This window comes from Odontesthes bonariensis, chromosome 7 (genome assembly GCF_027942865.1).
Source record: "Odontesthes bonariensis isolate fOdoBon6 chromosome 7, fOdoBon6.hap1, whole genome shotgun sequence".
In the NCBI taxonomy this organism is placed as follows: domain Eukaryota; kingdom Metazoa; phylum Chordata; class Actinopteri; order Atheriniformes; family Atherinopsidae; genus Odontesthes; species Odontesthes bonariensis.
Genome location: NC_134512.1, coordinates 11,066,402 through 11,093,892, shown reverse-complemented (window position 1 = coordinate 11,093,892; position 27,491 = coordinate 11,066,402). Strand labels below are relative to the sequence as shown.

At 41.2% G+C, this 27,491-nt stretch overlaps 1 protein-coding gene across 2 annotated transcripts; it reads left to right on the top strand.

Annotated features, from left to right (window-relative positions):
* mtss1la (MTSS I-BAR domain containing 2a) lies at window positions 1-27,144 on the top strand. Of its 2 annotated transcripts, XM_075469444.1 has the most exons (15): window positions 1-561; window positions 3,838-3,899; window positions 4,017-4,090; window positions 18,299-18,383; window positions 18,596-18,687; window positions 18,779-18,853; window positions 21,100-21,257; window positions 21,395-21,502; window positions 21,889-21,986; window positions 23,462-23,594; window positions 24,253-24,327; window positions 24,556-24,711; window positions 25,028-25,210; window positions 25,359-25,524; window positions 25,746-27,144. In XM_075469444.1, exons 1-15 carry the CDS (start codon window positions 493-495, stop codon window positions 26,546-26,548), a joined length of 2,337 nt encoding a protein of 778 aa, XP_075325559.1. In that variant the 5' UTR covers window positions 1-492; the 3' UTR covers window positions 26,549-27,144. The 2 variants fall into 2 exon arrangements, with proteins under 2 accessions (XP_075325559.1, XP_075325560.1); XM_075469445.1 differs by lacking the exon at window positions 24,556-24,711 and having other exon boundaries at window positions 2-561.
* The last annotated feature ends 347 nt before the right edge of the window (window positions 27,145-27,491 follow it).

Sequence of the window (27,491 nt, the reverse complement as noted above, 5' to 3'; positions counted from 1 at the left end):
CCGAGACATCTGCTCCGTTAATAACAACGGAGCGCGTCCCCGCGTCCCCTGCGATCCCGTCTCCCGTTGAGTCCCCTCCTCCTGCTCTCTACCCCAGAATTGGGCTCTCTGTGTTATTTGTGCAAACGTGGTGATCATGAGGAGCCACCGTGCATGTGCCCTCCACGTTTTCCGTCTGTAGTCCAACCAAGCGCGTCCCTGCCTGTTCCCTCCCTCCCGAGCCTCCGAGAGGCGAGTAGCGGCGGCGGAGCGCGCAGCAGCACCCGGTGCCACAGAGCAGCACATTTCTTTTTGTCTGTGCGCTCCGCAGGCTGCTGGCTGAGCGGCTTCGCATCCTCACGGCTGCTGGCAGCGTTGTTGTAGGAGAGGACAACGAAGGGCGGATGAACAAAACAAAGATCTACAAGTCTAATGTCTGAACGAGCCTGAACTGTGGGATATTGTGTCTGATATTTGTCTTTCCACAAGCTTTTTTTGTTTGTTTTGGCCACCATGGAGTCGGTGGAGAAGGAGTGTGGAGCGCTGGGTGGATTATTCCAGGCCATCGTTAACGACATGAAGGTAACACATAGGCTACAGATATTAAAGTAGACTCGGATTTGATGTGACCTTTGTGGTTGCACGGTGGCTGATCAGACACATATTTTTTACTGCCTTTGTCTCTTTCACCGGATCCTCCCCCCACTAGATACACCGCTGCAGGACAAATTGAAAGATGAAACATGTTTCTCTTTGTGTGATTTGCATAAAGTGCAGCAGGTCCGTCAGACAGTGGTTGCCACAACACTTAAACCAGTGTGTCAACCTGTTTACCACACAATACCTGCATGGGGGCATCAGCAGAACATATGATTTTATCACAAAATTGCGCGATGTGTTTAGTTAAGGTATTGTGTTTAAAATCTAACATCATAATCAAACAATAACAATCTCCAAATCGTCAGTTCATAGAGAGAAATAAGAAAGAGAGTAAACAAAATTAGGAGAGGATGTGCATTTATTATAATGCAAAACTGATGATGTGACTTTTGACCCCAGATTACTGTTTCCTCTTCATCTTGTTTATGGAATAATGCTTTGAAAGAAAACAGCATTTCCACCACCCCAGAAACAGGCTTGACAGATTACTGATTATGCTTTATGATGTTTGGCCCTGTGGCAGGAAAACATTTCTTTTGCAGTTTGTTAAGTACACAATTGGAACCCTGACCTAAGTCATTTAATGGACTCACTTTGCAGGTAATTTCTATAAATCACGAGCTAGTTTGATATAATTTCTTAAGCAGGAATTGGATGGGTCTCACCATCAATCACTCACATGCAAGTGTGTGTATTCGTGTGTATTTGTTGGGGGAGGGGTCAAGTCAAGGAAGTTGTACCAGGGTCAGGGTGGTCTGTTGTTGTTTGTGATGACAGATGGAAAGTGTGAACATATCCATCAGGCCTTAAGGCAGATCCCAGTCTTCACATTGTCTGAGACATTCATCACGCTTACAAAGTGCTCATAACAGGAAACAAGTCGAGCATTAGGCTGTGCTTTCAACCTTACATATTTCTCATTGATTTGAAGGCCCAGGGCTGTGGTGCCTTCGGACAGACTATTTATGGACCAACCATTTGTCAGGCTCCAATGAAATCAGCTTTTAGCTATTTGCAGCGCTGCTTTGGCTTCATATATTTTTTCTTTTGTGTTGTGCTCACGCCAGGACCAGAGAGAGATAGACAGGGGCTCTCAGAAAGAGGGAGTCTGTGTATTGATAAGCAGCACAAATGAATGAGGCTGAACCCTTAGTCAGCACAGTATCGATGTTCACTGTCTGAGAAAAAGATCTGACCTCATTTCCGTAGCTTTGCTGGGCAACAGAAGCCCGTTAGGCCAGCTTTAACCCCCTGGTGCTTTAACCAGCACCGCTTTCCTGATTGTGCACAATGTTGGAGTAAAGTTCTAACTTATTCACATGATGCACATACAGAGAACTTATATAGTCTTGCTTCTAGCTGCACCTGTTGGTTATATAACTATCTGATGAAGCCACAGGAAAAAAAGTAGGAGATGTTAGCACAGTAGTCAGAGGGTGAAGCCAATACAGCAATGACTCATCTGGATTATATCAGGAATCAAGAAGTAGATCAGCTATTGGATTAGAACTGAGTAGCACATAAGGTCCAGTCGAAAAGTCGTTTTTAGTTTGGGAACTTTCACAACCGAGTGAAATTACCCAGAACTGTCTAAGTAGCAGCCAAGTTATGGGCTGTTCCAATTCTGTACATGCTAAGGAAATAATTCCCAAGGCTTCAATAATGATCTCCTTTAGCACAGGATACACTGGACATGGTTTATGAGAGAAAGGTGATATTTCCACATATACTCATATAGCGAGGCTTGATTATTTTCATCCAGTTGTACTAACTGAGATTCATGTGGCTACATATATGGATGGTAGGATGAGTATGAGTAGCCCATGACATCACTGCATTTCACTTTTTTGACATTTTTCTTACTGTTTTCAGTTCCTAACTTTAAAAGTAACATTCTAGATTATCTCTAATTCATTATGCATGACATAATTTTCATGTAACATGAGACAACATGATATTGCAATAAACAAAGTATCTAAAGCACTTTTGTAGAATATTATTTTAACCATTGTAGTTTCAGTGCTGCAGACCCACATCACAGCTTCGTGGAAGTGTGACCGGATTCTCATTTCTCCTATTATCTTTCTTTCACCCCATGATGGTTTCCACAAGGTCACGGAATAGAGCTTAGGAAAAGATGATAGGAAGTAATTTGTCTGACTATTCAACCGGACCCAGAGTGATTTAAACACTTTTTTACCAGCACCAAGGATGATTCTTTCAACCTCACCTTCCAGTAAATGATGGGTCAAACCTTCTTCTCCTTACTTCAATCTTTCTATTCACCCTTACTTCCCTGGGCCTTGCTCGGTGTGGAAGAAGATGAAAATGTTCATCTGTTTTGGCAGCGCATCCTCCCTCCTGCCTCTGGTAGTCAGCGACCACACAAGCTAATTAGACACCTGTTGAAGTCGAGTGCAAACTGAGGCTGTGAAGCTCATGGCTCAAGTTTTTTTTTTGGGAGAAAATGGCTCCTGGATAACTATCTGAGGCAGGAACTTTATCCAGTGGAAGCTGGGAGTTAACCTCTGTCATTGCCAGATTTTTGGCTCGTATCCATTAAAGTGGCACGCAGGGGTTATACCTTTCCTCCCCTTATTCCAGGGCTGAAGCTCTTGCTTTAATGGGATCTAACCTTGAATGTGTTTTATGTTTGGCTTCTGCACTTATAGCTCCAGGCAGAGTGTGATGATCCAACGCTAAATCTAATCCAGATTTTTTTTAAAGACACGCCCATGCTACCTGTACATAAACAGTCTTGGTATGAAGTTTGGATAGCTCTTTCAAGTAACAGAAGCCTGGAACTTGTGTGCACACATGAGAGAGGATGGCGATTTTGCTGATTGATAATGATATGAAATAAGCATGCACTAAGACATCACGGTGAATTTTTGAAATATAATTCAGAGCACGGAGCGTGTTAGAAACCAGTCTTTTCCAACACCAAAGTAAAAACTCAAGCGCTCTTTGAGTTATTGCAACCGTATTTGGTTTTCAGTCCAGTATTTTATCTGTCTGAATTTATGAGAAAACTGAATTTCATCAAGTTGCACCAGACAGTACACTCTTAGAGTAAACATGATGTCTTCTCAAAATCTGTATGCATACTGTGTGTGTGTTTGACAGGATGTGCTCTTACACTTAAATGTCCTTGGTGAGATATTTATTTCACACAGTACTTTCCCTTTCTCTTATCAGAGCTCTTATCCTGTGTGGGAAGACTTCAGTGCCAAGGCTACCAAGCTGCACTCTCAACTCAGGTGAGAAGTGGTTCATGTGAACAGCAAACTTTTTTGATTTGATGAAAGTTCTTATGTAATGTTTACAGACTCTTTGCAGAGTCAGGGTGCAGTGAGCATATGTCAATGTATTTACAGGACAACAATTCTGGCAACAGTGGCCTTTTTAGATGCCTTTCAGAAGGTGGCGGACATGTCTACCAATTCCAGAGGTGAGAGGAATAATATTGCATTAATTCATGCTCATACACTGTCAAGTTAGGTCTAAAAAAAAATGTGCATTTGAATATTTGTGTTTTGCTTGAGCATAATATAGAAATACACTTCTGAGCACCTTCAAGCACAGTGTTGTCTGCACCTTTTCTCCATTTGTTCAAGTGGTACAAAGGGTTATAGCAGATGGCAGGGATAGTCTTTCAGCTATACAGTTTTTCTTCTTGATATTTAATGTGACACTCTGCAAATCACTATTCATGCAGAACAAGCAAAGAGAATATTCATAGCTTTTTCATGTTCTTCTGAAAGTGGACAGTTGGTGCAACACTCTTGGCTGCCTCTCACAATCATGGTGCCACGCTAAGATATCCAATGTGGGCGCAGCTATCGGGGGAGGTGGCTCAAAGAAAGGAAAATCTGGGCTTATTGTTTTTCAGTCTTAATGAGGTCTGCTGATCTGCTTTGTCACACTGCTAACAGCAGCAGAGAGGCTGACCACAACTGATTAACACAGATTTCTTTGGAGTTGATCGTCGAGAGCAGTATGTAGGTCAAAAAGATCCTGCTAACTCGGACGAGCGTGCGAAGGCTCCTGACATGAGCTCAAATGCAATCACACAGGCGTTGAACCAAACAGGCACACACCCACATACACACACTCACACATATGTATTCAAAGGTGACAGCTGGTAGGTGGCCAACTGACCTTACAGGTCACATGCCAGTATACTTTTAAACACTTCTACCACTCCTTATTGAACACCGACTGCTGGAGAATACAGATAAAGTGGCATATCTGCAACAGTGTTCAACCAAAGTCGCCAGTACAGAGTTTATTGCCATGGCGATACATCAAGCTACCATAAGTGATTCCTGATGAGAACGCACATGAGTTATGCAAGATGAAGCACAGTAGACTCGGGACTCGGGTCAACCTGCGGGCAGGTTATAGCTGGCAGCTTGCTTCAATAAAATGAAGGTGTGGACCATGGCAAGCCAAGACTTCAAAGCAAAAGTGCAGTAAAAAAAGCGAAAAGAGCAGAATGATCGATGGCCCAGAGAGAGATGAGAAAGATGGGTGAACTGACTTTAGCAGCTATAGACACACAACAGCCCTGTAAGCATGTCACTCATACACCCACCTCTCTTCTGCTTCTCTCCGAGCGACATTAACTGAAGGATTAATGTCATCTTTCTCAGGCCACCGACTGTATGAATGATGAGAGACTTTGAGAGCAATTAAAGAGAAACTAATGAAACATGGATTAGATTTATACTGAATGGTCAATGGACAAAAAATGAAGATGTGGTATTTTTATCATATTAAATTGAATAACATTAACTGGTGATGTTTCTTTTTGAAATCCATTTATCAACATTGTTTTATGGATAGTAGAATTGACCTTTACACAACACTGTGTAAGGGGTTTCCAACCAAAGATCTCAGGGGATGTGTGAGGCTTTGAGTCTGCTGAGGTTGAGAGATTGTCAAACTTAAATTTGCACACGTAGGATGAAGTGACCCATTTGCCAAAAGTATGTGTATCAAACCCAATGTATTTTGGTCTGTTGTGTGGACAAGAGCTTGTGCATTTTATGGGTTTGCAAGAAATAAAAGCATCTTTGAAGGAGAACAATTCACAACTGTGCAAACAGCGAACTGATGCGGTCTGGATTAAAACCACATACCTCACAAACACATACAATAAAACCAACTAACAGATGCAGGGTCTTGAATCAAATTAAATCATCCAGTGCAAAGATTATTTCTACGCTTCTGTGCAACTGGAGTGCACAGTGGGGAAAAATGTCAAAAGAGAAGCCACAACAATTTGAAATGTAGATAAAATAGTTTGATAAGACTGTGTTTTTGTCTTCGTGGACATTATTTTAAAACATAGCAGATTAACTGTTTTGATGATATTGATGCATACTTACAGTATCAAAGGAATTATGTTGATGGACCTCTACATTTCCAGCCTCAAGAACATGGAGTACCCCAGCTGTAATAAGCTCACTCAGTGTGAAATAAATATTTCCAGGAGAACACATGCAAAAAGTTTTGATTGTCAAAGGACATTGCACCCAGACTAAACACAGTTTCTAAAGTTAAGCCTCCCATTCAACACTATGTATGTGACGGAGACGGCCTTCAGTACTCTGGTAACAATGAAAACAAAATCCCATAACAAGCTAACATAAACATCAGGCCTGATATGTCATCCCTGGACAGGTTTGGAAGCCCAAGGTGGCTTTTCAAACAGGAGTCCACAAACCAATAAGTCTGCGGCCCTCTACAGTGTGAACGGGATTGGTTTTGAGAACAAAGGAAGAAAACTCAACTCCTGCTTTCTCAGCTAACGATGTTATCAAGTCCAGTTTTTATACCGTGACATATAACTACACCTGGAGAACTAGTTTTTACCAGCCCCAGCTAATTGTTGTCATTAGTTTTGTTAAGCAAATAGTAGATCAGTAATTCTTCTCACTAAAATGGTGATCATAGATAATCAATACACCTGCAAAGCAGTGACATAATTCCAAGTTCATTCAGGATTTCACAGACACATCCACAACAATCCTATTATCAAATCCTAACATGCCAAATCAACTTTAAATAATCTGGCCTCTGGGATACACTCTTAGTAGTAACCCTGAGTGCATCTAGTGTAGAGTCAGCAGATAGGAAAGTCTTGTTATCTTGTTAACGATCATGATCTCAGCTCCATAAGGTCTTGCTGGAGGTAAAACAAATAGAGTGCATGGTCTCTGTCTTGGTGGTCATTAGTTGAGTGCACATTTCCTGATTGGATTTAATCTGTTTTGAATCAATTGCTGCTAACTCTTTCTCACTATTACCGAGTGACTGCTGATTGACAGATCGGTGGTACATGGGTTATTGGGTTGAAGGTGAATATTTCAATTATGATCACATCTTTCTTTTACTTCTTAGTTGGAATTTAAAAGAGTCACGATAAGAGTGGAGTGAAGTTTCCTGTTTTTGGTGCGCATGATCCATAACTGAATTGGACTGGCCTGCGTTTTGTTTTTGTAAAAGCTGGGACCAATCATTGTGATCTGAACCGAATCTGTCGCCCACTCAGAAGCCACGAAAACATTTCCAACATTGTGAAATCCCCCCTATGTGCAGCTGTTCGTCTATAAATAAAGCATATTTTTCTGTACTGTAAATTGTTAATGAATCATACCAAGAAAAAAAAAAGAAGACATTTTTATTTTTTCTTGCATTTCACTGTAAATAATGTTTTAAACATTGAAACTTCTTAGGGAATCTACCAATTTTGGCTGCAGCAGTTTCAATAAAAGCCTGTAAAATCCTGGAGGGACTAATATTATGAATGCTGCAGCAGCAGTACTATTTTTGCTATTGCGAGCCTGTTGCCATTTTAGCATTTAGTATGTAATGTTGTTGTGGGACAGCTTAACACTGATGAAGTGCAGCTGCTTTGACTATACACAGAATGTGCAGTTTGAAGGCATAACTTTGAGTTCTGGAGTGTGTTTTGGACTAAACATTTCACCAGAAACAAACCTTAGGTAATCTTAAAGTACTTACTTGACCTTTTCTTTGAACTTTTATCTTTTTAATTGGTTCAAAGAATGCAGAACATATTGTGCAGTTTATATGTGCTCTATAACAGAGTGTCATTTCAATCCTATTTCTCCTGTGGGAGCTGTTTTAGTCTTTCCGTGCACCAAACTCTAATTAATTTGGCAGTAGGAATGTCGATATTTATTGGAACTGGCCTGTGGTGCACAGGAATAACCTTTCAACCTCAGACTGCTGGCTCCAAAGACATAGTTAGGCAACTTTGACCTTCAGGCAGCTGCAATGTTATAATGAAATTTTCTTTTAATACATCACCATGCAGATGTCGTACTCTTTGCACTTTTGTTGTAATTCTAATTTTAATAACTCAAGACTCTAGATAAATAGCATAATAAAATTACTTGCTCACCATTTTGTAAGTCCTATTTCTGTCCCTGTTGCTGTTTCTCCTCACTCTCTGTCTGCCTGTTTCCCCTCATGTGTGTGTGGGTCTCGCTGCCTGCAGTGATCATGTTTGTCTCAGCGTCTTCACAGCCATATAGGGCTGATTGCTCCACAGGGGGTGTGCCCCTCAGCTATGAACTGTTGGCCGTCATCTCTGTCACCCTGAACCCTTCTTGTGTTTTTGAGACAAGCTGCAGCTGTTGGAACAGCTGGAGGTTTCACCACGTTCTTCTTCTGCCTACTTTAATCTACCTTTAACACACTCACCCCGTCACCCCTTTAACTCTCACACTCTGAAGTCTGCACACGCTTCCCTGCTCCTCGCCAAAGAAAGCAACATTCAGTACTTCTTGATAGATCCAGAGAGAGAGAGAGAGGACAGTAATTGGGAAAAGATTATATGATTTCCTGTCCTAACTTTTTTGTTGTCTTTTACTCTGAGGTCAGCTTCTCAAATAAACCTCTGATAACTGTATTATGTGTGAGATGGCCCCCTCTGCTTCTACCTGAGTCAGCCTCCTCTCAGCATGTGTCAAAAACACCTCGGTCTGTGTTCATGTTTGGACTTCCTCTTGCATGTGCAGTCAGTTTTTAGAGTTTATGGTCATGGCGTCAGCGTCTGTGTTTTATGAAGCAGCTGTAAGAGTTGGCTGCCAGGCGTTTTGGCACTTTGTCTGACAGCGCTGCTTCTTTAAGCTGCGTTGATGGATCCATGTCTGAAGGCACGTCTGCCTCTGTGAACTGGAAGCTTGCATCTGGGTTCAATAAAGGTCTGCTAGCCGCAAAGACTATATTAGATGTCTATATTTGGAGAATTTAAACCTCACAAAGATACATGTTTCATGTTTCAACACCCATTTTTCCTGTGACTTAGTTTGAAGCCCTGCTGCTCTTTGGAATGCTTTATTATTAGACGGGTCAGGCTAATGGATTGTGGTGTATCGTCTAGACCTTTTTTGTTACTCATATTAAAAGCTGTGTGAAGCATTTAAGAAGACTGGACTCACTGTGTGTTGCTGCTGCTAGGCTGGACAACATATGTGTTGTCCTATTTTTCATCATGGTTTATTTGAATAGATGTCAAAGGGCTGGTAGTCCAAAGCTAATGGTCCATGAGTGTGTAACACAGGCTCTTTTTTTTTCTGAGAGTAAAGTAGGTCTAATGGGGGGCAAGCTGACCTGGATGGGGGTTGTGGTTGCTGTGGGATTTCTACAGCTCTGGGTATCCAGGGTAGGCAGAGGCGTTGAGTTAATCCTCTTATCCCCACTCTGTAACACACAGACAGAGACTGCCTTTGCTTCCCTTCCTCATCAGCCAACCCCAGCTTTAAAAAATCACACTCTGGGATCACTGGACAGTCAGCCATGCACTGCAAGTTTGTCCACACTAATGTAGACCTTCTTTCTTTTAATATGCACACCAGAGCCGGTAGTACATGCACCATTACACACAAATACGCACAGCCGTAATGTTCCTGGGAGCCATTGCAAGCCCTTTCTGGTTGCTTCTGTCTTTTCCCTCTTACTTGTACAGTGCACACTGAGTGAAGGTATGCTTGTAGATCAGTGTGTCAGCGAAGCAGTAATCTGCTTGGCCGCTGTACTTCTCTGGGTTGGCAGATGGGGCGGATATCCCTACACACCATCTGGACAGCCTGGCATAGACGAGATACGGTCGTGGCCTAATGCTGAGCGAGATCAGGGGATTACTGTCTTCCCTGCTATCCCAGCAGCACAGCTATTTTTATGGACATGTCAAATAATGAGCGTACCCATGTGATCGAAACTGACATTCATCAAGCCTGGCATTTCATGTTGTGATACAAATCTGTGTTGTAATCTATGCACAGAATCACGGGGTTAGAATCTGGAACTATGGACCTGAATCATAAAATGAGCTTATACATTTCGAGTGTTTTGGATTATGTTCATTAAGTCGCATAGAAAATTGCAATTGTTGATACATAAAGGTTTGTTGTGCCATTTTGGTGATTGTATGCTGGCTGTTCAGATATTTCATGACCTTCAACTGTAAGGCCAAATTAAGTATCAACAGAATCCTCTTATTTCCCCTTCAGCTGTTTACCTTGTCTTTCAGACTGAGCTAAATAGTTTCCAACACAGTTCTTCATGACTTGTCTCAAGAGTTTATAGGCTTTAACCTCAAAAGTAAATGTGGTCATCCTGCAATAGAATGTTTTCCAGCCATTATAGTATCTAGATGCAAAAAGTAAATGGTGAAGTTGCCCCAGTAATGTGAGGAACAGACGACAAAGAGGAAATAATGATCGGAGGGAAAACAAATCTTTTGGTTTTGCATAACTTTCATGCTGAGGTTGAATACCGAACTAAGGAGACAAACACAAGGCTAGAGTGGAACACTGTGTTCAGCTATATCCTGAACATGAACTCAGCTGCAAAGGAAGCAAAAGAGGGGAGGGAAAATACACCAGACAGCTTGTAGAGGAATGTAAGGGAGGACTTATGCACAGTTTCTATGAACTGAAGTGGCTCATTTAACCCCTTCAGACCTGCATTTTTTTGGCTGAAAAAAAAATTTTTTTTCAAACTGATTCTGACTCCTCTCCAACATAAAAACAAAGTGCAAAAAACACATTTTTGATATCTCATGTTTTTAATAGTATTTTTTCATGTCCATTCCAATGGACGCCACGACAAAATGGGCGTAAAATGTCATAAAAACCTAAGGAAAATAATGCTGAGTTTTTCCACATGGTAACCAATATGGTATGACCTAAACATCTGGAACTGGATGTTTGCATGGTTTTGAGTCTGTGTACAGTTTTTAACATGCACATCAACTTTATGGTGTATCATAGAGTTGGTAGGGAACAGTAGTGAGGTCATCACCAGTAAAACCTGGAGCCTGCAAGAAGATACAGAAATAAAGCAATCTGAACATGCACATGATCACAATAGATGTGTGACTGCAGATAAGATTACCTGAAAAATCTGTTTTTCCCATAGTAAACTGTATGAAAATTAAAAACTTACAGATATGTTGTATCTTTACATACTGACACTAAACATTTTAGTGTTAGCTGAACCCGCCCAACTCCGTATGTCCATTGCAATGGACATCAGACTTTGAAAAAATCCTATGAATTAATGATATGATATATATTCAAAATAACTTCAAATATTATCACTTGTAACTGTTACAATTATACTGAGAGCAAATTTATTTGGCCAGCATGAACATAAATTGATATTTTTGATTGAAAATTGACACTTACTCTTCCCTCTCTGCAGTCGCTCAGCCATGCTTGTCTTGTCTGATGTCTGTCACTCTCTCAGAGCTTGCTCAATGTCATAAAAATGATTGTGATTGGATAATCAGGATCCAATCAGTAACATGCACTGCTGGCATCATTAAATTACAGAGTATTTATTGGTTTAGAGACAGAAATATGTCATGTCCATTCCAATGGACGCAGGGTCTGAAGGGGTTAAAACTTTTAAACTAAATTGCAGAGAATTAAGGATTTTACATGCCAGTAGGAGACTTAATAAAAGGATAAATATTTGGAGCATATATGTACATACAAATATATTGTTTGGAGCACATAAGGCATGTTTATATTTTTTGACGCTCAAATCTGAAGCTTACACATAAATGAATGCAGAAGAAGGTGGAGAGTGATGATAAACTTTAGTTCAGGTTAACTTAATACTTAAAATGCTACAGATGGAGATGGACATGTTGTATGTTTAACAGGAGGAGCAGCAGCAGTGGTGTCAGAATTGTATGCAGGATTGTTTGCAAATGAGCAGGGCAGCATTAAGTGGGCAATGTTTTCGGCTGAGATAAGAACAATTGCCAGTTGAGAGTAGGATAACTTGAGTCACAATATGAAACTGCCTCGCCGGTTCAGCTCCTATAAAGAGAGTTCTATATTTGCTATCAAGGATCCTGGCTATCACGTAAAGATTTATTACATCCCATCACCTTTAGATTTCAGTATCCTCCTCATAAGGCCTGAAGTGAAAGGACTTTTATATACTTTGTTTTAAGTTTCTTGTTTTCTCTTTCTTCGTCCCTTTTTTCATCTCCAGTGAAAAGCACATCTGGACAAGAGGTAGTGAGTATTTTTAGCAACATTTGTATCCCTGAACAGGAAGCTCCTCCAGCAGAGAAAAAATGCTTGTTTTCCTCCTTCTCCTCCTTGAGTCTCTTTCTAATGCACACCCAGAACATCAGGGCACACCGCGGGCCGTCTGTGTCTGCGGATATTTCTGGTTGAGAGATGAAACTTGCTGTGCATTGTCTGGTCAGGCAACAATGGGATGAGTGTGTGTTTGTGTGAGACAAAAACAATTGATCGAGAGGCCACTTCCTGTGCCTTTTAGTTGCATTGTTGCTGGTAACAAGAGACATTCCCCATTTACAGTAAGGAAGTGACACAAAGGCTTGGAATGAAGTTTTGATTTCTACTACAGGCACACATGGCACACGTTGACTCATAAACAAACTCACATTTGTTTAGGGTTAGGGATATTTTCAGCCTCTCAAATGTCGGGATTTGCTTATTTCCCTGCCTTATGACATCCATGCATCCAACCATCCATTATCTGTACTTGCCTCATCCTGTTCAAGCTGGGGCCCGTCAGAGCTTTCATCAGGCAAGAGCTTAGGTAAACACGCTGGACAGGTCACCAAAACGGGACAGAAACAAACGAGACTACACAAAAAAAAGAACAAATTTAAATTAAATGTTTCTGTTGCTCATAAGCAAATTAATTGAGTTCACCCCCAAGGACAGAACAACATTTTCAAGTGGATTGAAGGACACTGCCAGCAGGAAACCAGAAAAAATTAATCTGATTCACGTGAATATACTTATTTTTTATCAAGTACAACTCAAAACTCTTTTTACAGTGTAACAACCATGCAGGTTCATACTCAATTCAGTTTAGAATCACAAATGAACCCAATATACATGTTTTATTTCAGACTCTGAGAAGAAGCCAGAGTACCCAGAGAAAACCTACGCCGTAAGTTAACATGCAAACTCCACACAGGAAGGCTCTTGCTGAGATTCAAAGTAGGAACTTTCTGTGAGGCATCCGTGTTAATCACCAGACCATTTACCTGCCCTGCTTTGTAGCAATTTACATAAGTTATTTCTTGGTTTCGATTGAACAAAATGTGACATTGTTGATGTCTAGAAAGTTGTGATTTTTCACTATTTTGTGAAATTTAAGCTTTTAATCGATTATTGAGAGACCACTTGATAAGCATAAATTACAGCCCTGCTGTCACACACATATTAACAGAATTGTTTCCCTAATCCACACAAAAAACACGTCTGTCTTTGTTCTTTCTAGGATTTATTATAAGGTTTACAGTTTCCTGTCATGAAAGTCTTGAAGTTTTGCTTGGAATCCTCTTAAACTGCTCCAGAAACTGCAGAATTACCTTCTTGTTTTTTATTTCTACATGGTTCTGAAGTGATGACATATTTAAAGAAATCTGCAAGATAAAGTAACATTAGATGACGGTTTGAAAAGTTAGTCACGTTTTATAAATGCATTGAATAAAAATGAGAGTTATATTGCTGGAATAATTGTTCAAGTCTAATTTTGTTGGCTAAACAATGTTTTCATTGTTGCTTAGTTGTGTCAGTATTGTTTGAATTATATAATTGCAATAATCAATTGCTATGAAATGTTTTTTTTAAGAATGCCTTTAGCTTCTGATATAATAATGCACAGAGCTTAGGTGTAGAGCTGCTGCTGCCTCAGTCCTGCCTGCCTTCTCTGTCTTTAACCTCTAAACAAAGAGCAAGCAGAGTACAGAACCCGTGCAACCAGAAATGAAAGCAAAACATGCGTACAGTGTATTCCTTTCTCTTAATTTAGGTTTACAATGGGAGGGAAAACCCCTTCGGTGAGGTAATGTCCGTATATCAAATATTAAGTTAGCATAATTACCGTGACATTTTTAGTTACAGTGCCCTTAAAGTGTCAATAATTGCTTTGTGAAACCTCCCCACAGATTTAGCTCTCTTTTTTTTTTAAAAACACAACGCTTCCTTCTTAGAGTTTATATCTTTGGTTCCATTTATGGCAGTTTAATTAGGTCAGGACAAAAAAGTGCAGTAATTATTTTCACATATAATTAGGAGGTGAAACAAGCATGAACAAAGATGATAGTAGATGTTGGTTTGATAAAAGCTACTTCTCCAGCTAAAGCAATGTGAGATCACTTGGGCTTTCTTTATAATATGAAATACAGTTTTCACCACAGTGTCACTATAATGTTAATATGGATTTAATTATAATCATGTCCATGGAATTAGATAAAACGCTAATTCATTCATGCTGAAGTCAGATTTTAAATGAAAGGGTTAGGGTTAGCGGTTTCTCAATCGACGCACACTGTTGTCTACAATTTATGTAACTTTAATTCGATTTGTAACTCTTCTGCTTCAGGACAACACTCCATTCCACATCCATATGTCTACATGAGGTTATTTCACCCACTAATCTTCTTTAGATCAGAGGCTATTGTTCCCTAACCAGCAGACACAATGGATACTGTTTTATCTATTAATCCGTCCACTGTGTTGCACCATCAGATCTCCAGCTGCGCTTTCGAAGTCAATTTTTGATGATATCAGCATATGATGATTGGTAAGGTTTTGAATTCAGAAGTTTCAGTTGGATGTTTTCTTCATTCGTAGCTAGACAAGACTAATGGAGATCACAAAGTCAGAGCAGTTTCTCCTCAATTTCTCTCCAACTTTTTTTTTCATGAAAAAGGTTTTAATTACTAGTTTTGCTTCCTTGGAGGACATTTGCACTATTATAAAAAAAGATTTTGAAAACAATGGAAGACATTAAATGATCTGATTCTTTCCACTTGCTCCTACTCTCTGTGAATTACGTATCAAGTGGACTTGATGTGGTAGATGTCTTGGCAGTGCCTGTTGCACCTGCAGCAGCCACCCGACACTTCCTCTGCCCCCCGACTGGCTAAACTCACCCTCCACCGCAGCAGTATGTCCCTCTTTCATCCTGCAATCGCCTCCAATTTGATCTCATAGCCCCTTTCATCCATCAGTGCCCTTCACTGTTTCCCTGCCAGTTCACACTCTGTGTCGCTTAAAAGGGTTGGGTGAGGGAGGATAAAGGCAGGGAGCTTAACTGTCTGTGCCAGCCGCCATCAGCTCCAAATCCAAGGTGCCAGTGTGAGAAATAACTGTTGTCCCATGGATGATGGAATTTCCTGAGCTCAACAGCGGCTGTATGAGAGACCAGCTAAATGAAAGGGACCTCATATTCCTGGAAATTATAACAGTTAGGATGTTCTGTACTTTTCGCTTGTACATTCTGCACCAATGCTTTTATTTACACAGGAAATAGAGATAGTTGGAGCTCAAACTGATCTCAGTTGACCTGAATTCAGCCGGAAAACTGGAGGTAACACACAAGTCTGTCTGCAGTTAAATCTTACTCCAACTTGGTAGTCTGAGCTCCAAATAAATCTGAGTTAAACACCAAGGTTTAGATGTTGAATGAAAGAGATGGTTAAGCAAAGCTCCCATGTTGAAGACATCGGGGAGTGAAGGCTGTGGCAGTTTAGCTCCTGGCAGGAGAGCCCCCTATAAAGAAGGCCTATTAAAACGCTCCTCCTTCCCCAAGGAATCAGGAGAGTTAATCAGAACCAGAGCTCGGGGTGGAACCACTAACTAAACGCTGGGACCACAGTGTACTGGTCTTGGAGACTGGATCTTTGTGTTCCTACCAAAATCCCCCAATGTGGGCTTGGCCTTACCACAAGCAATCCCATGTACTTTTCAACATACACACCAGATCTTGCGGGGCTTTAAATGTCTATTGAGCATATGGAGTGAGCCAGGCGCCATCAGTGTCAGATACAGGCACAGCAAGGCTCGTGTAATGAACCACACATTGTTGCGCTGTTCAGTTGCTCCCAGTTGTTTGTTCCATGTCTCAAGATATATAGCTGAGTTGCATAACAGATCCCCTCCATCCTGGTTTTGTTTCGTTCATTCACGTGTGGGTGTCTGCAATAAGGTCAGTCCAGCTCCCTCTAGATCCCCAGGGGTCCCACTTTGCAAAATAATCACTTTTCCAGTTATTACATACTTGTAGGCAGCCGTCTAGCTACTTGGAAGTTTATTTAAGTGGCTTCCAATCTGAAAAAGAATGTGGAGAAAAAAATAAATGAAACCTTAAGAAGAGGTATTCACTTTCAAAGAAACATGGAAAGTCAAAAACGTAAAAGGTGAAAGAGTTTTTTCTGTATTCTGCTAAATATCTGTCTTTCTAGTCAGACTAAACCCTCCTCTTAGCTTGTATATATTTGTCACATGCTGTGTGGCCATGCAGGGTGCTGTGGGAGTAAATTGCTGCATCCCTGTACATCCGGTCGAGGCCAGAGGCTGGCTGGGCTATTGGACATGGCCAGGAAGCCTCTGAAGCTCCCCAGGATGTAGCTGTCAGCTGATCCCCTTTTGGGAGGGGAAGAAAGAGCGGAAGAGGCTGGAGGGATGAAGTGGGGAGCGGGAGGGAAATTGGCAGGTGTGGAAGGGACAGCAGAGCGATGGCTTTCTCCAGCTAACAGTGACATTGGCAAGGTCTGTTAAAAAGATATAAAGGGTCACATTGCTCCTTCCAGCACTCCTTCAGACTTCCATCATCCTGCAAGACCTGTCGCTGCCTCTGTAATGCCTATATGAAGAAACATTTACAAATTTAATACATTTCTAATACAATTAGTATAAATGATTTCATTATTTTGACATGTACTCCATTCCTTAATAGAAGGACCCCTCTTTTTTGTATTTATAGCAAGGGTTCAGCATATATGATCCACATGTTACTTCAATCACTTGTTTAATGCCTGTATGTGACACAGCTGGAGAAACTTTCACCTCTAACCCCAACGCTAAATTAGTCACCTAGCAAAGCAGAACGACCCTAACCTCCTCTGCCCATCATACAAACACACTCAAGTTATTCTACATGTGTCTGCTGAAAATGTCTCTCTGAGACAGGTTCCGGATCTATTCTTGAGGGTCTTTGAAGTTGAATAACATTAAGTGAAGTTGTATCAGAGTGAAATGGTCTTTGTATTACAATGTTACATGATATCACCTGGAGACAGTAACCTCGTTTCTTTATATGAGATCAGGAAAGGAGCACAGATCTCACCGGACAACAATCTGGAGCATTCCTCACACTCGGTTTCATTTCAGGCCTGCTATATTAGTCCTGTGTTTTAATTGGTGCAACACTCTTTCCTCTTGCCTGTTTTTACAGTGAAGGTTAGAGCTGGTGTCTCTTTCTCTCTGCCTGCCCTGGATGAATGGTGTTTAGGAAATCGGACAGGAAAGGCAGAGCAGACAGGGAAGAATAGAGGGATATCCCCTTACAGGGTTCCCTCCTTTTTCCTTCAGGATAGAAGGGGTGTTGGAAAGGCTGGGGGGGTGATTGTTAAATCACACCACCTGTCATACACAAACGTCAGCACCCCAAAAATCATTCATTAAAACATATACAATCACGCTCACCCTGTGAGGCCTGTGTGCTGCTGTCTCCTTTTGCATTTTTGTGTGTGCGTATGGTGAGAGACATTCAGATTAGCTGTATGTGGCCCAGATTACAACAGGATCAGCGCCACCACGTAATACACAGGCCTATGAACCATCAGCAAGACAGTGAACCAGCCACGGCTTTAGAAGCTTAAGACCCCATTTAATTACACTTCTGGAGAGAGGAAAAGTACAGTAACCATTTTCATACAAGCTGTTATTTACACTCTGGTGAGAGTCATGTATGCAGTCTTGAAGCGTCAAGGGGAAAACGCTTGTTTTGTTGAAAGAAGAAAAGAGGGAAAGTAAGGCTCTAGTCTTCAGGCACTGTACCTTGTTTGCATCACCCAAACAAATGTGACATTTATGGGCTCTGCTTTTGCAGTAAAGAGTGTGCTCACCTTGTGGCTACAGCTGGAAATGCTTCTCTAGATGAGGAATAATACCCTTATAAGTCCATTTGACAGGAGGGAATTAGAATACTCCGCTGATGTGTTGGGTACTTGCATGGAAAATCTTATTTTTCTAGGTCAAGGCACATACTGGTGATTTGTAATGACAAGCTTTTCAACTGTAGTTGACAGTTTTTTTCATTTTGTACCAAGGTGCCACCAGGGACATAGGCTCAGCTCTGACAAGGATGTGTATGCGACACCGCAGCATTGAGACGAAACTACGCCATTTTACCAAGTAAGAGTCACTTAGGCTATATTTTTTTTGTCTTTGCAATGTTTTCTCTCCCTTTTTTGTGTTTCCAGGTTCCAGACCCTTTCTTTTAACCTTCATCTAATTCTGCTGCTCTTCGCTGAGACTTTTTCTGTCATATAAATGAAGTCATTTGTTGTTCCCCTCATCCTTGGACTCATTCCCCTCTTTTTTTTTATCTCTGCTTGTTACTGTAGTGTCCTCATGGAAGGCCTGGTTACGCCACTCCAAGACAGGATGGAGGAATGGAAAAAGACAGCTAATCAGCTGGACAAAGACCATGCCAAAGGTTAACAATCAGAAAAACAAAAGTCTCTATTAATATACAATGTCTTTTGGAAATGTATACACTTTTTTTTTCCCACTTGCTCTCAATGCAGAATACAAGAGATCTCGTCATGAAATTAAACGGAAGTCATTAGATACCATAAAACTCCAGAAGAAAGCAAGAAAAGGTAAGGAATACTTTTGAAGAATGCTCATTAATAGATCTGATATAAAACAGATTAAATTTCAGTGCTGTCACTGAAGGCTTCTCAGCTGCTGGTGCTGAGGCTGTCATAGTGTCTAATAGTGAAACAGCACCATCTAAAGGGCCGAATGAGAAATAATAACTCTGTCAAATCAAAATGTTTGGTACAATTTCTGAGTTTTTTTTCCAGCTTTGGATGATTTACTTTATAAATGAAAGACATTAATCTCTCTCCTGGCTGTGCTTGCATTTGCCCCTACTACTGGTTGTAATTGACTTCCTATTGGTATAATTACCAGTTGTACGGGCTTGTCGTAAACATACAATGTGCTGCTGTTTTTACAGCTAATTCTGCCTGTTCTTCTGTCTCTCCACCCCTGCTTCTTACTGCAACGCTCCTCTGTTTCTTTCTGGCTTTTTACCCTGGCTGTAGAGCTTCTAGGTATGTCAGCTGTTCTTTGCCCCTTAATGAGAACTTCACAAGCATCAAAACCCTCATTAGATCAACCTGCCAGTCAGACAAAGCACTGTGCTCTCTTAGCATTTTTGGTTAAAGGGTGGAATATTTCAGCTTGTTGGAGGGAAATGCTTCTTTACTACAGAAGATTGATAGGACTATTCTGTCTATAAGGTGGGTAAATTACTGCCTGCCAGCTGACATTGCTTTGAGCTCAGCACTAAGACTACTTGAACCTGTGCAGAAGTCCACCTACAAACACCCTTAAATCATGAATTAACACACTATATTGTGTTTATTTGATCCATGCAAAAAAGTTCAAGATTCTTATAACGTTGCTTTACAGGAAAACATATTTGCTATTTTCTATTGATTTTGAACATAGAGCATCAACGGCTGGTGGTGGCTTCATGCATACTTGACTCATATAACAATGGCAGCTTATCAACCATCTGATTTCTCATATTTATAAACCTAAGATGCACACATGGTAAATCCATAATTATAATGCATGTAAATAATACATAGGTGTTAGTAAATTAGCTTTTTCCACACCAAAAAGTTTTTGTGTAAGTAAAAAGTTAGACAGCTTTTCTTTTTGCTCAAGTGCTCTGTCAAGTCATGAACCTGCGAAGCAGCTAAATGTTACATTCATACATCATTAACTGACCTTATTAACTTTGCATGTACTGCTGCGAAATGCCAAAAAATGCCATGAAATAAATGACCAAGAAAGAACATACTGCATATTTGTTTTGCTGGTGTCTTGTAACTTGCCCTTGCTTACAAACAGCCTGTCCTGCTTGCTTGAGATGTAGCCCTTCTATTTTTCATAAACGCTTTTGTTAAATAGGGAGAAATTTATGAAAACATATCTGTCAGACAAAAAGTTGTTACTTTAATAATAGCTTCTTTGTCTTGTGGTGACATTTAACTTCATGATGAAGGCTTATAGCTAAAAGTTCTTTTTGAGGACCTATAAATTGATAAGCTGTCATATTTTTATGGATCTACTATTTTTTGGAGCATTATTAAAAGCTTCTCTCATGAAGCTGATATGCGGTGAACATGCTGACAATGTTCAGATAAATCTGCGGCATACTGCTTGTTAGACAATTAGATTGCTGTCAGGGATTTCAATTCAGGCAACATAGAGTCAGTGTTGCTAATTATATATTCAGTTTCTACTATACATTCAATAAATAAGTTACAGTAGAGTTAACTAAAAATGCTAAGATACAGTGTACAGTATGATCTACTGTGTTTGCAAGTGATTGGCAGTGTGTCTGTAAATCAGCTCATCAGAGCAGGAATGAGGCATTTCATTGGTCATCTTCATCTCATTCTGTCATTGATTCATTTATCATCTCATGTACAAGGGAATGCAGTCTTGGATAGCTGACCATTCTGTACAGTGGTGTTTTTCTGTTCACATCCATTTCAGGATCTGTACATCATCGCTGTTTGACAACATGTTTCAGCATCCTCTCATTCCCATGTGCATGAACTATCTGAGTGCCATGTTTGTTCGTGCATTGCCCTCAAGTACGCGGCAGCTTATCATTTTTTGTTCTAATCATTTTTCCTCTTTTCCTTCTCCCTGACACTTCATGTCACTTCTGTAATTATCACCCACCCCTTCAATTCCCCTCTGTTTTCATTCTTCCTCCTCTCCTTCTCTGTTTACTCAACTCCCCTCTCCTCTGACCTCCCTCGCTCCAACCCTCCCACCCTCTTCTGTGCCTCTGCACCCTTGCTGTTGCCGTGCACAGGCCGGGGAAACCTGCGGCCCCAGCTGGACAGTGCCATGCAAGACGTCAGCGACTTGTACCTGCTGATGGAGGAGACGGAGAAGCAGGCGGTGCGAAGGGCACTCTTGGAGGAGAGAGGACGTTACTGTACATTCATCAATTTACTTCAGCCTGTGGTGGTGAGCAACACAAAGCCTTCAAATGCCTAGCATTATATATTTAAAGAGCACTGATGTAAAATGAGTGTATGTTTGAGCCTTTAGGCTCTTTTTGATGTCATAGATGTTTAATTTGATCCATCCTGTTTTACTTACAGAATGTGGAAATTGCCATGCTTGGAGAGATTACCCATTTACAAGCCATTGTAGATGACCTCACTGTGTTAACCGAAGACCCACAAAAGCTGCCCCCGGCCAGTGAGCAGGTATCAGGGGTGTCCTACTCCTAATTCTTTGTATGTTGATGATGCACTTAACATCTCACTTTCTAACAGATGGTAAGGTAATTTGGATCGCAATAAAATTTCCAAGGTTATGACAAGATTCAAATGTTACTTTAATGATATACAACTTTAGTGCCATAAACAGCCATTGTTGAGCCAGAGCTTTTACTCTCCCCAGCTGCGATAAAAGCCTGCTAAATTAACAAAAGTCTATCAATCCACAGGTGTAATGGTCCCCAAAACACATGGTTTACTCCAGGCTTTTAACTTCTGCTGCACATTTCAGTGCCTGTCATTTGTAAAAGCACTGTATGCCAATATCTGTTGTTGCAACTGTGTTATCACCATGTTGTGATGTGTTGTGACAGGTGATCCGGGACCTGAAAGGCTCTGACTATAGCTGGTCCTACCAGACCCCTCCTTCTTCGCCCAGTAGCACCAGCTCCAGGAAAAGCAGCATGTGCAGGTACATATTAAAACACACACACACACACACACTTTGTTGCACTAGCTGCTCAGGGTTATCTGTTCACTTGGTTAAAAATCCTCTCCAGGCATGTTCAAAAATAGAAAGAAATACTCTGCTTTGACAAAAAACTTCCTTCATGTTATTTGTGGCTGATATATGTGTTGTCAATGATGGATTTTGTTGATGCAGGGACTGTTCTGAACAAGTATGCATGCATGTTCTCAATTCTAACCCACCTAATATCACAGAAGCAAAGAAATTCAACTTTTAAAGTCGCACATTCATTCATGTTACCCTCTTCACCGAGCTGCCTGACTACCTGAGACAGTTGACATGCAGTACCTGTGGTATCGCGCCAGCTCCTTAGCCTTTGTTCTTGGCAGATTTATCATTCTCAAGCTTCTTACTGCCAGATTACATCAAAGGCTGTCAAACATCACAGCCTGAAAGCCACGAGGCTACGCGACAACCCTAAAGCCACAAATTTGTAATGTTGACGACGATAGTTCAATAGTTTATTTATAAATGTGCAATTCTACGTTAAGAGAATAATCTGAATTTAAAAATACAATTTATTAATGTTGAGTTTAAGGGATATTAGTATATAGTGTTACAGTTCCTGTCAGATATGCTTTGATTTTTGTACTAATTAACACCTTATCCTTTTTTTTACTCTGTCTCTGTCTTTACTGACATTCCAACCACTGACAAATGTGTGGTTATAAGATATTTAATTATAATTAAAGCCCATGTTTTTACAAATTTTCTCTTAATAAAACAAAACCTTTCAATTAAATTTTTAGCAGCAAAACAGCTCCATTTTGAAATAAAAAGTGTCAAAGATACAAAAGTTTGAAAATGCAGTAAGATGTAGAAAAACAAGATTATTTATCAAAGGAGAGAAAAGACTTAAAGATGGTCTGTGGTTTTAAATGATTAATGACTATTTGGTTTGACATATTTAATTTGGCTTTCTTCCTTAAGCCACATGCTAGAGAATGAAGATTAATGAGGAATGATAACGGCAGATATGTACCATAGGGAGATGGGAGGGAGGAGGTGTGGGAGAGGATTGTGGAGGGAAGGTGAGAAGCGCAAGTTACACATTTAAAAAATGTGTGGGTGACAAAGGGAAGCAACGCTGAGCGAGAATAACAAAGCAGGAGACAAAAAAAGCACAAACCCTCTTAATCTTCAGAGGGAAATGCAAATCAAATAAGGGATAATGTTTTAATGCTCTTTGATGCACAAAAATGAAAAAGAACGGCGCAATTGAAACGGCCTTCATGCTCTCAGCTTTTTGTGATCAAAATTTCATTTAACCTTTTTTGTCTTTAGCGCAGCTTACACACAAACCTTCTGCATCCATAAAGAAAATTTTCTGAACAGGGGATGAGAATGTGATAATATTGATCGTAATACTCATTAATATGCATACTTAGATTTATACTGTTGTGATATCCTGCCAACAGCCTGCTCCAGATGCCCTCAGCAGGAGCCCATCGGCTCAGCAGTGTCTCCTCCCACGACTCAGGCTTCGTCTCCCAGGATGCCAACACCCATTCTAAGCCTCCGTCACCCATGCCCTCTGATATCACCAGCCAGGTAGCAGTGTCAGCTAAGCTCCTAATTGTTCTTTTTTTTAATCAGAGGTAGATAGAGAAGCAGAGATTTTATACTCCAGCAAAACAGCCTTGCTATCTCCAGGGATTCCTCAAGCAATAATGCCGCAGGGCAGGAAGACACAGCAACAACACCACTTTCTTGTCAAAGTGTATGTGATACACTCTTTAACAATGGTTTTCCATCTGGTGTCCTCAATATGCTTTTTAATGTTTGCATTTCAGACACAAATCCCTAGTCTCAGTGTGAGCTTGATAGTCAATCTGAGCTTTTCGTGTCTCCTGTAATAGAGCCTTATCATTTGCAAATGTTCAGTTCTTATCCCACTGGACTGATAAAGTTATTCAGATTCTCAAAGTCTGAGCGTACTGTAGTGTGCAGAGCACACTCAGCAGCATAACAGCACACCAACTGATGCAATGTTCCTTTTCTGAAGAAATTATTTTATAGGCTACTTTATATTTGATCTCGTCTAAAGTCTTTAAATCCCATAGGGGAGTGAAAAAAATCCTTCTCTTTCAAGTTATCAGCACTCTTCTGCAACTCTCAGCCTCTTTCTATGCGTCTCTCACACCTACATCCTTCTCCCTATTTCCTTTTTGGAACTGCACTGTTGTTGAATCCATCTTCCCTTTCTCAGAAATCAACAAGCTCAGCCTCCTCTGAGGCTTCCGAGACCTGCCAGTCTGTCAGCGAGTGCAACTCTCCTACAGCGGTTAGTACTGCATGCATCTCTCACCAATCTACTCGCCTTGCTGGACGTGCACACTTGCAGACATACACTCACTCACTCACACACGCTGATGTGCACTGCATTTCCCTCATTGTTATCTATAGCTTAAAAAAAGCCTGTGGGCTATCCATGGCAGCCGCAGTGTAGTTTGACGTGGACTATTCATGGATGTTGAGCACTCTGACTCAGACTTATTTGTCCATTCTGCAGTTTGGCTCATGCTCATCCTTCGGTACCTTCCGCCCTGCTTTCTCTCACACTGGCACCATCAGGCCTCTCTCTGTCATACCTCCTGCGTCCCCCACATTTAACCACCCTCTTGGATCCAACAATCCCTCACCCTCATCAAAGGTTCCTAGCTGGAAGGTTTGTTTTTATTTGCAATTTTTTGTTTGGGTTCTCTCTTTTAAACCTTTGTTGCTTCTTTGCTTTTTGTGTTTTATCACTGCCATGAACATTCTGTCATGCAGATACACCGCACAATCACCTTGTTGCTGTTTTCACTAAACTAAGATTTAACACAAAGCCATAGCCTGCTCTTGTCTGCTTATATCTCTGCACATGCATCTAACCAGATCATGAGCCTTATCAGCAGCCTCTGAGTTTAATTAAGAGTGCAACTGTTGGATGGCAAACTCTGAAGATGCAAAGTTGGAAAATAGTTTGATTATTCCATCTGCAGCTGCAGGAATGGGCCAAGTTAAGTTCCTGTGAGCCATCGTTGGCCAGTACTCTGCAGCGCAAGAGGGAGTCTGCGGATAAGATGAGAGGAATGGAGGCTCCGCCCAGTCCGCAGGGATACTCCGGGATGCAACTAGATGATCCACACAGAGTGAGAAGTGGCCCAGGAATTATTACAGCCAAGGTAAGAGGTCCCCAGAAGGTGAAAAATGTAAATGTCAGTAAATTAATTTACTGGCATGGGGATTGCAGTGTAGTCTATTGCTTTGTAAACATGCGCTAATCTGTATGTGTTTCCTACCTGCCTGGGATTGTGTATGCCTCTGCTTCAGCATGGAGAGCCCCTATCTCCAGCAGCAAATACCCTAGCTATGGTTCTGACAAGAGGCTTGAGTATTGAGCAGCAGAAGAGCAGCAGAGACTCTCTGCAGTACTCCAGTGGCTACAGCACACAGACCAACACCCCCTCCTGCTCTGAGGACACCATACCCTCACAAGGTAACTCCCATCCTGAACAGCTAACACTCTCTCAGAATGAAGCAAATTATTACCTCTCTTTTCCAGTTTCATTGAGTATTAGATATGGTGTGGTTACACTTTTAAATCACTGTCAGTGAATTTTGATGAATTGATGAATTAATTCATCAGAAAGACAGCTGCCAGTATTTTTATCAGTCAGTGTTAGAAATAAAAATCTCGCGACTTATTGTCACTTTTAGGTTCTGATTATGAGTGCTACTCTCTCAACGGGGATGCTGACAGTGAAGGGCAGGCAGACTTTGACAAGTCTTCCACCATCCCCCGCCACAGTAACATTGCTCAGAGCTACCGCCGTATGATCCAAACCAAGAGGCCTGCCAGCACAGCAGGCATACCTGCAGGTAAGAGCCTGCAGGGAACCCCTAATGGTGCTGGGGGAAGCGTTTCTGGAGCTATTTCCTCTGGGACAGCCACCATCCGCCGGACGCCATCCTCAAAAACGGGTGTGAGACGCACACCGTCCACATCTGGCCCCATTCCAATTCGCCCCCCCATTGTGCCGGTTAAAACCCCCACAGTACCAGACTCTCCAGGGTATGGTAGCCCATCCCATCATCATACAGGCAGCGAGGAGTTTCTGTATGGTGATGACCCATCCGCTAGTGACTACACAAGGGCTTCTCCAAAGAGGATGAGCCTCCCTGACACAGCTTGGGGCTACGGAGGAGGAGGCGCAGACAGGACTGTTTACACCCAGCAAGCTGCTGGCATTGTCTCCCACAGTGCCGAGGAGGACCCTCTGCTCGCCGCCAACCGTCACAGCCTGGTGGAGAAGATAGGAGAGCTGGTAGCCAGCGCCCACGCCCTTGGTGAGGGTCAGTTCCCGTTCCCCAGTTTGCTACCAGGGGATTTTACACACTGTGCTCCCAAGGAACTGTCCTCTGTGACCCAGGATGATGTGGATATGTTAGTGACTATAAGGCGGGGGGTGAAGCTGCGCAAAACAGTCACTGATGACAGGTCAGCTCCCAGGATCCTTTGATAGTTGAGGGGGAGGAGATGGTGTTAGGACACAGCTGTGGCGCCCTTATTTACGACCATAAGGTTCGTAATAAATAACAGGAGCTCTTGTGTAACACGCAAACTGAGGCTCAAGCAACAAAGACAATGTTACATGTGAATGAAGGCCAGTCGAGTAATGATGGGCTATGAACAATGTCAAGTCATTTCATATCATGTATCCTTGTTTTCTTTTGTTTTTTTTATCATTCTGATTTGTTTTGTTGACTTTGTGGCTGTGCATCTCTGTTCCCTGTGTGACCAGTTGTTTCAGCCCAGTTTGTCCCTGTTTACCCCATCATTAACACATCACTCTACTGGGAAGTGAATGCTCTGCGTCCTTGTTCTTTCAATTAAGATCATGCTTTATTGTGCATTTCTCTATTTACACAGCCACCTGTCAGCGGAAAGTGAAGGGCGCAGTGCTCTGTGAGCCTGTCTCTTTGTTGTGTTTCTCATTGTTACTGTCCAAGTACTGTCTTACTGTTTTGTTTAAATGGACAGCAGCATGTAAAAATAGAAGCAATATGGCAGTGCTTATATTGCTGTACTGTACTGTCAATATATTCTGCGATTAAACAGGCTTTTTACTGTAAAACGCCTTTTGTTTCCTGTTTTTTTGTCAGAAAATATATAGTGTCCCTTTTTTGATAAATGGTCTATATCAGTGTTGTGAATGGCACAAATGTAATAAATGAAATATAGAGCAGTGGTTATCAACATAAATTAATTAGGGAATATTTACATGTAAACTAGGCTCCAGCAATTTTCCTCAGCCTTTTAAAGTTCTTTTTTTCCTCTTTTTATTTTTTTTATTTTTAACAAGAACAGAAAAATCTTTCCACATGTGCTTTCTTTTCTGAAGATTCTCATATGTTAGTTAACAATCACTATTGTACGGCTTACCCAGGACAGTGGTTATAATT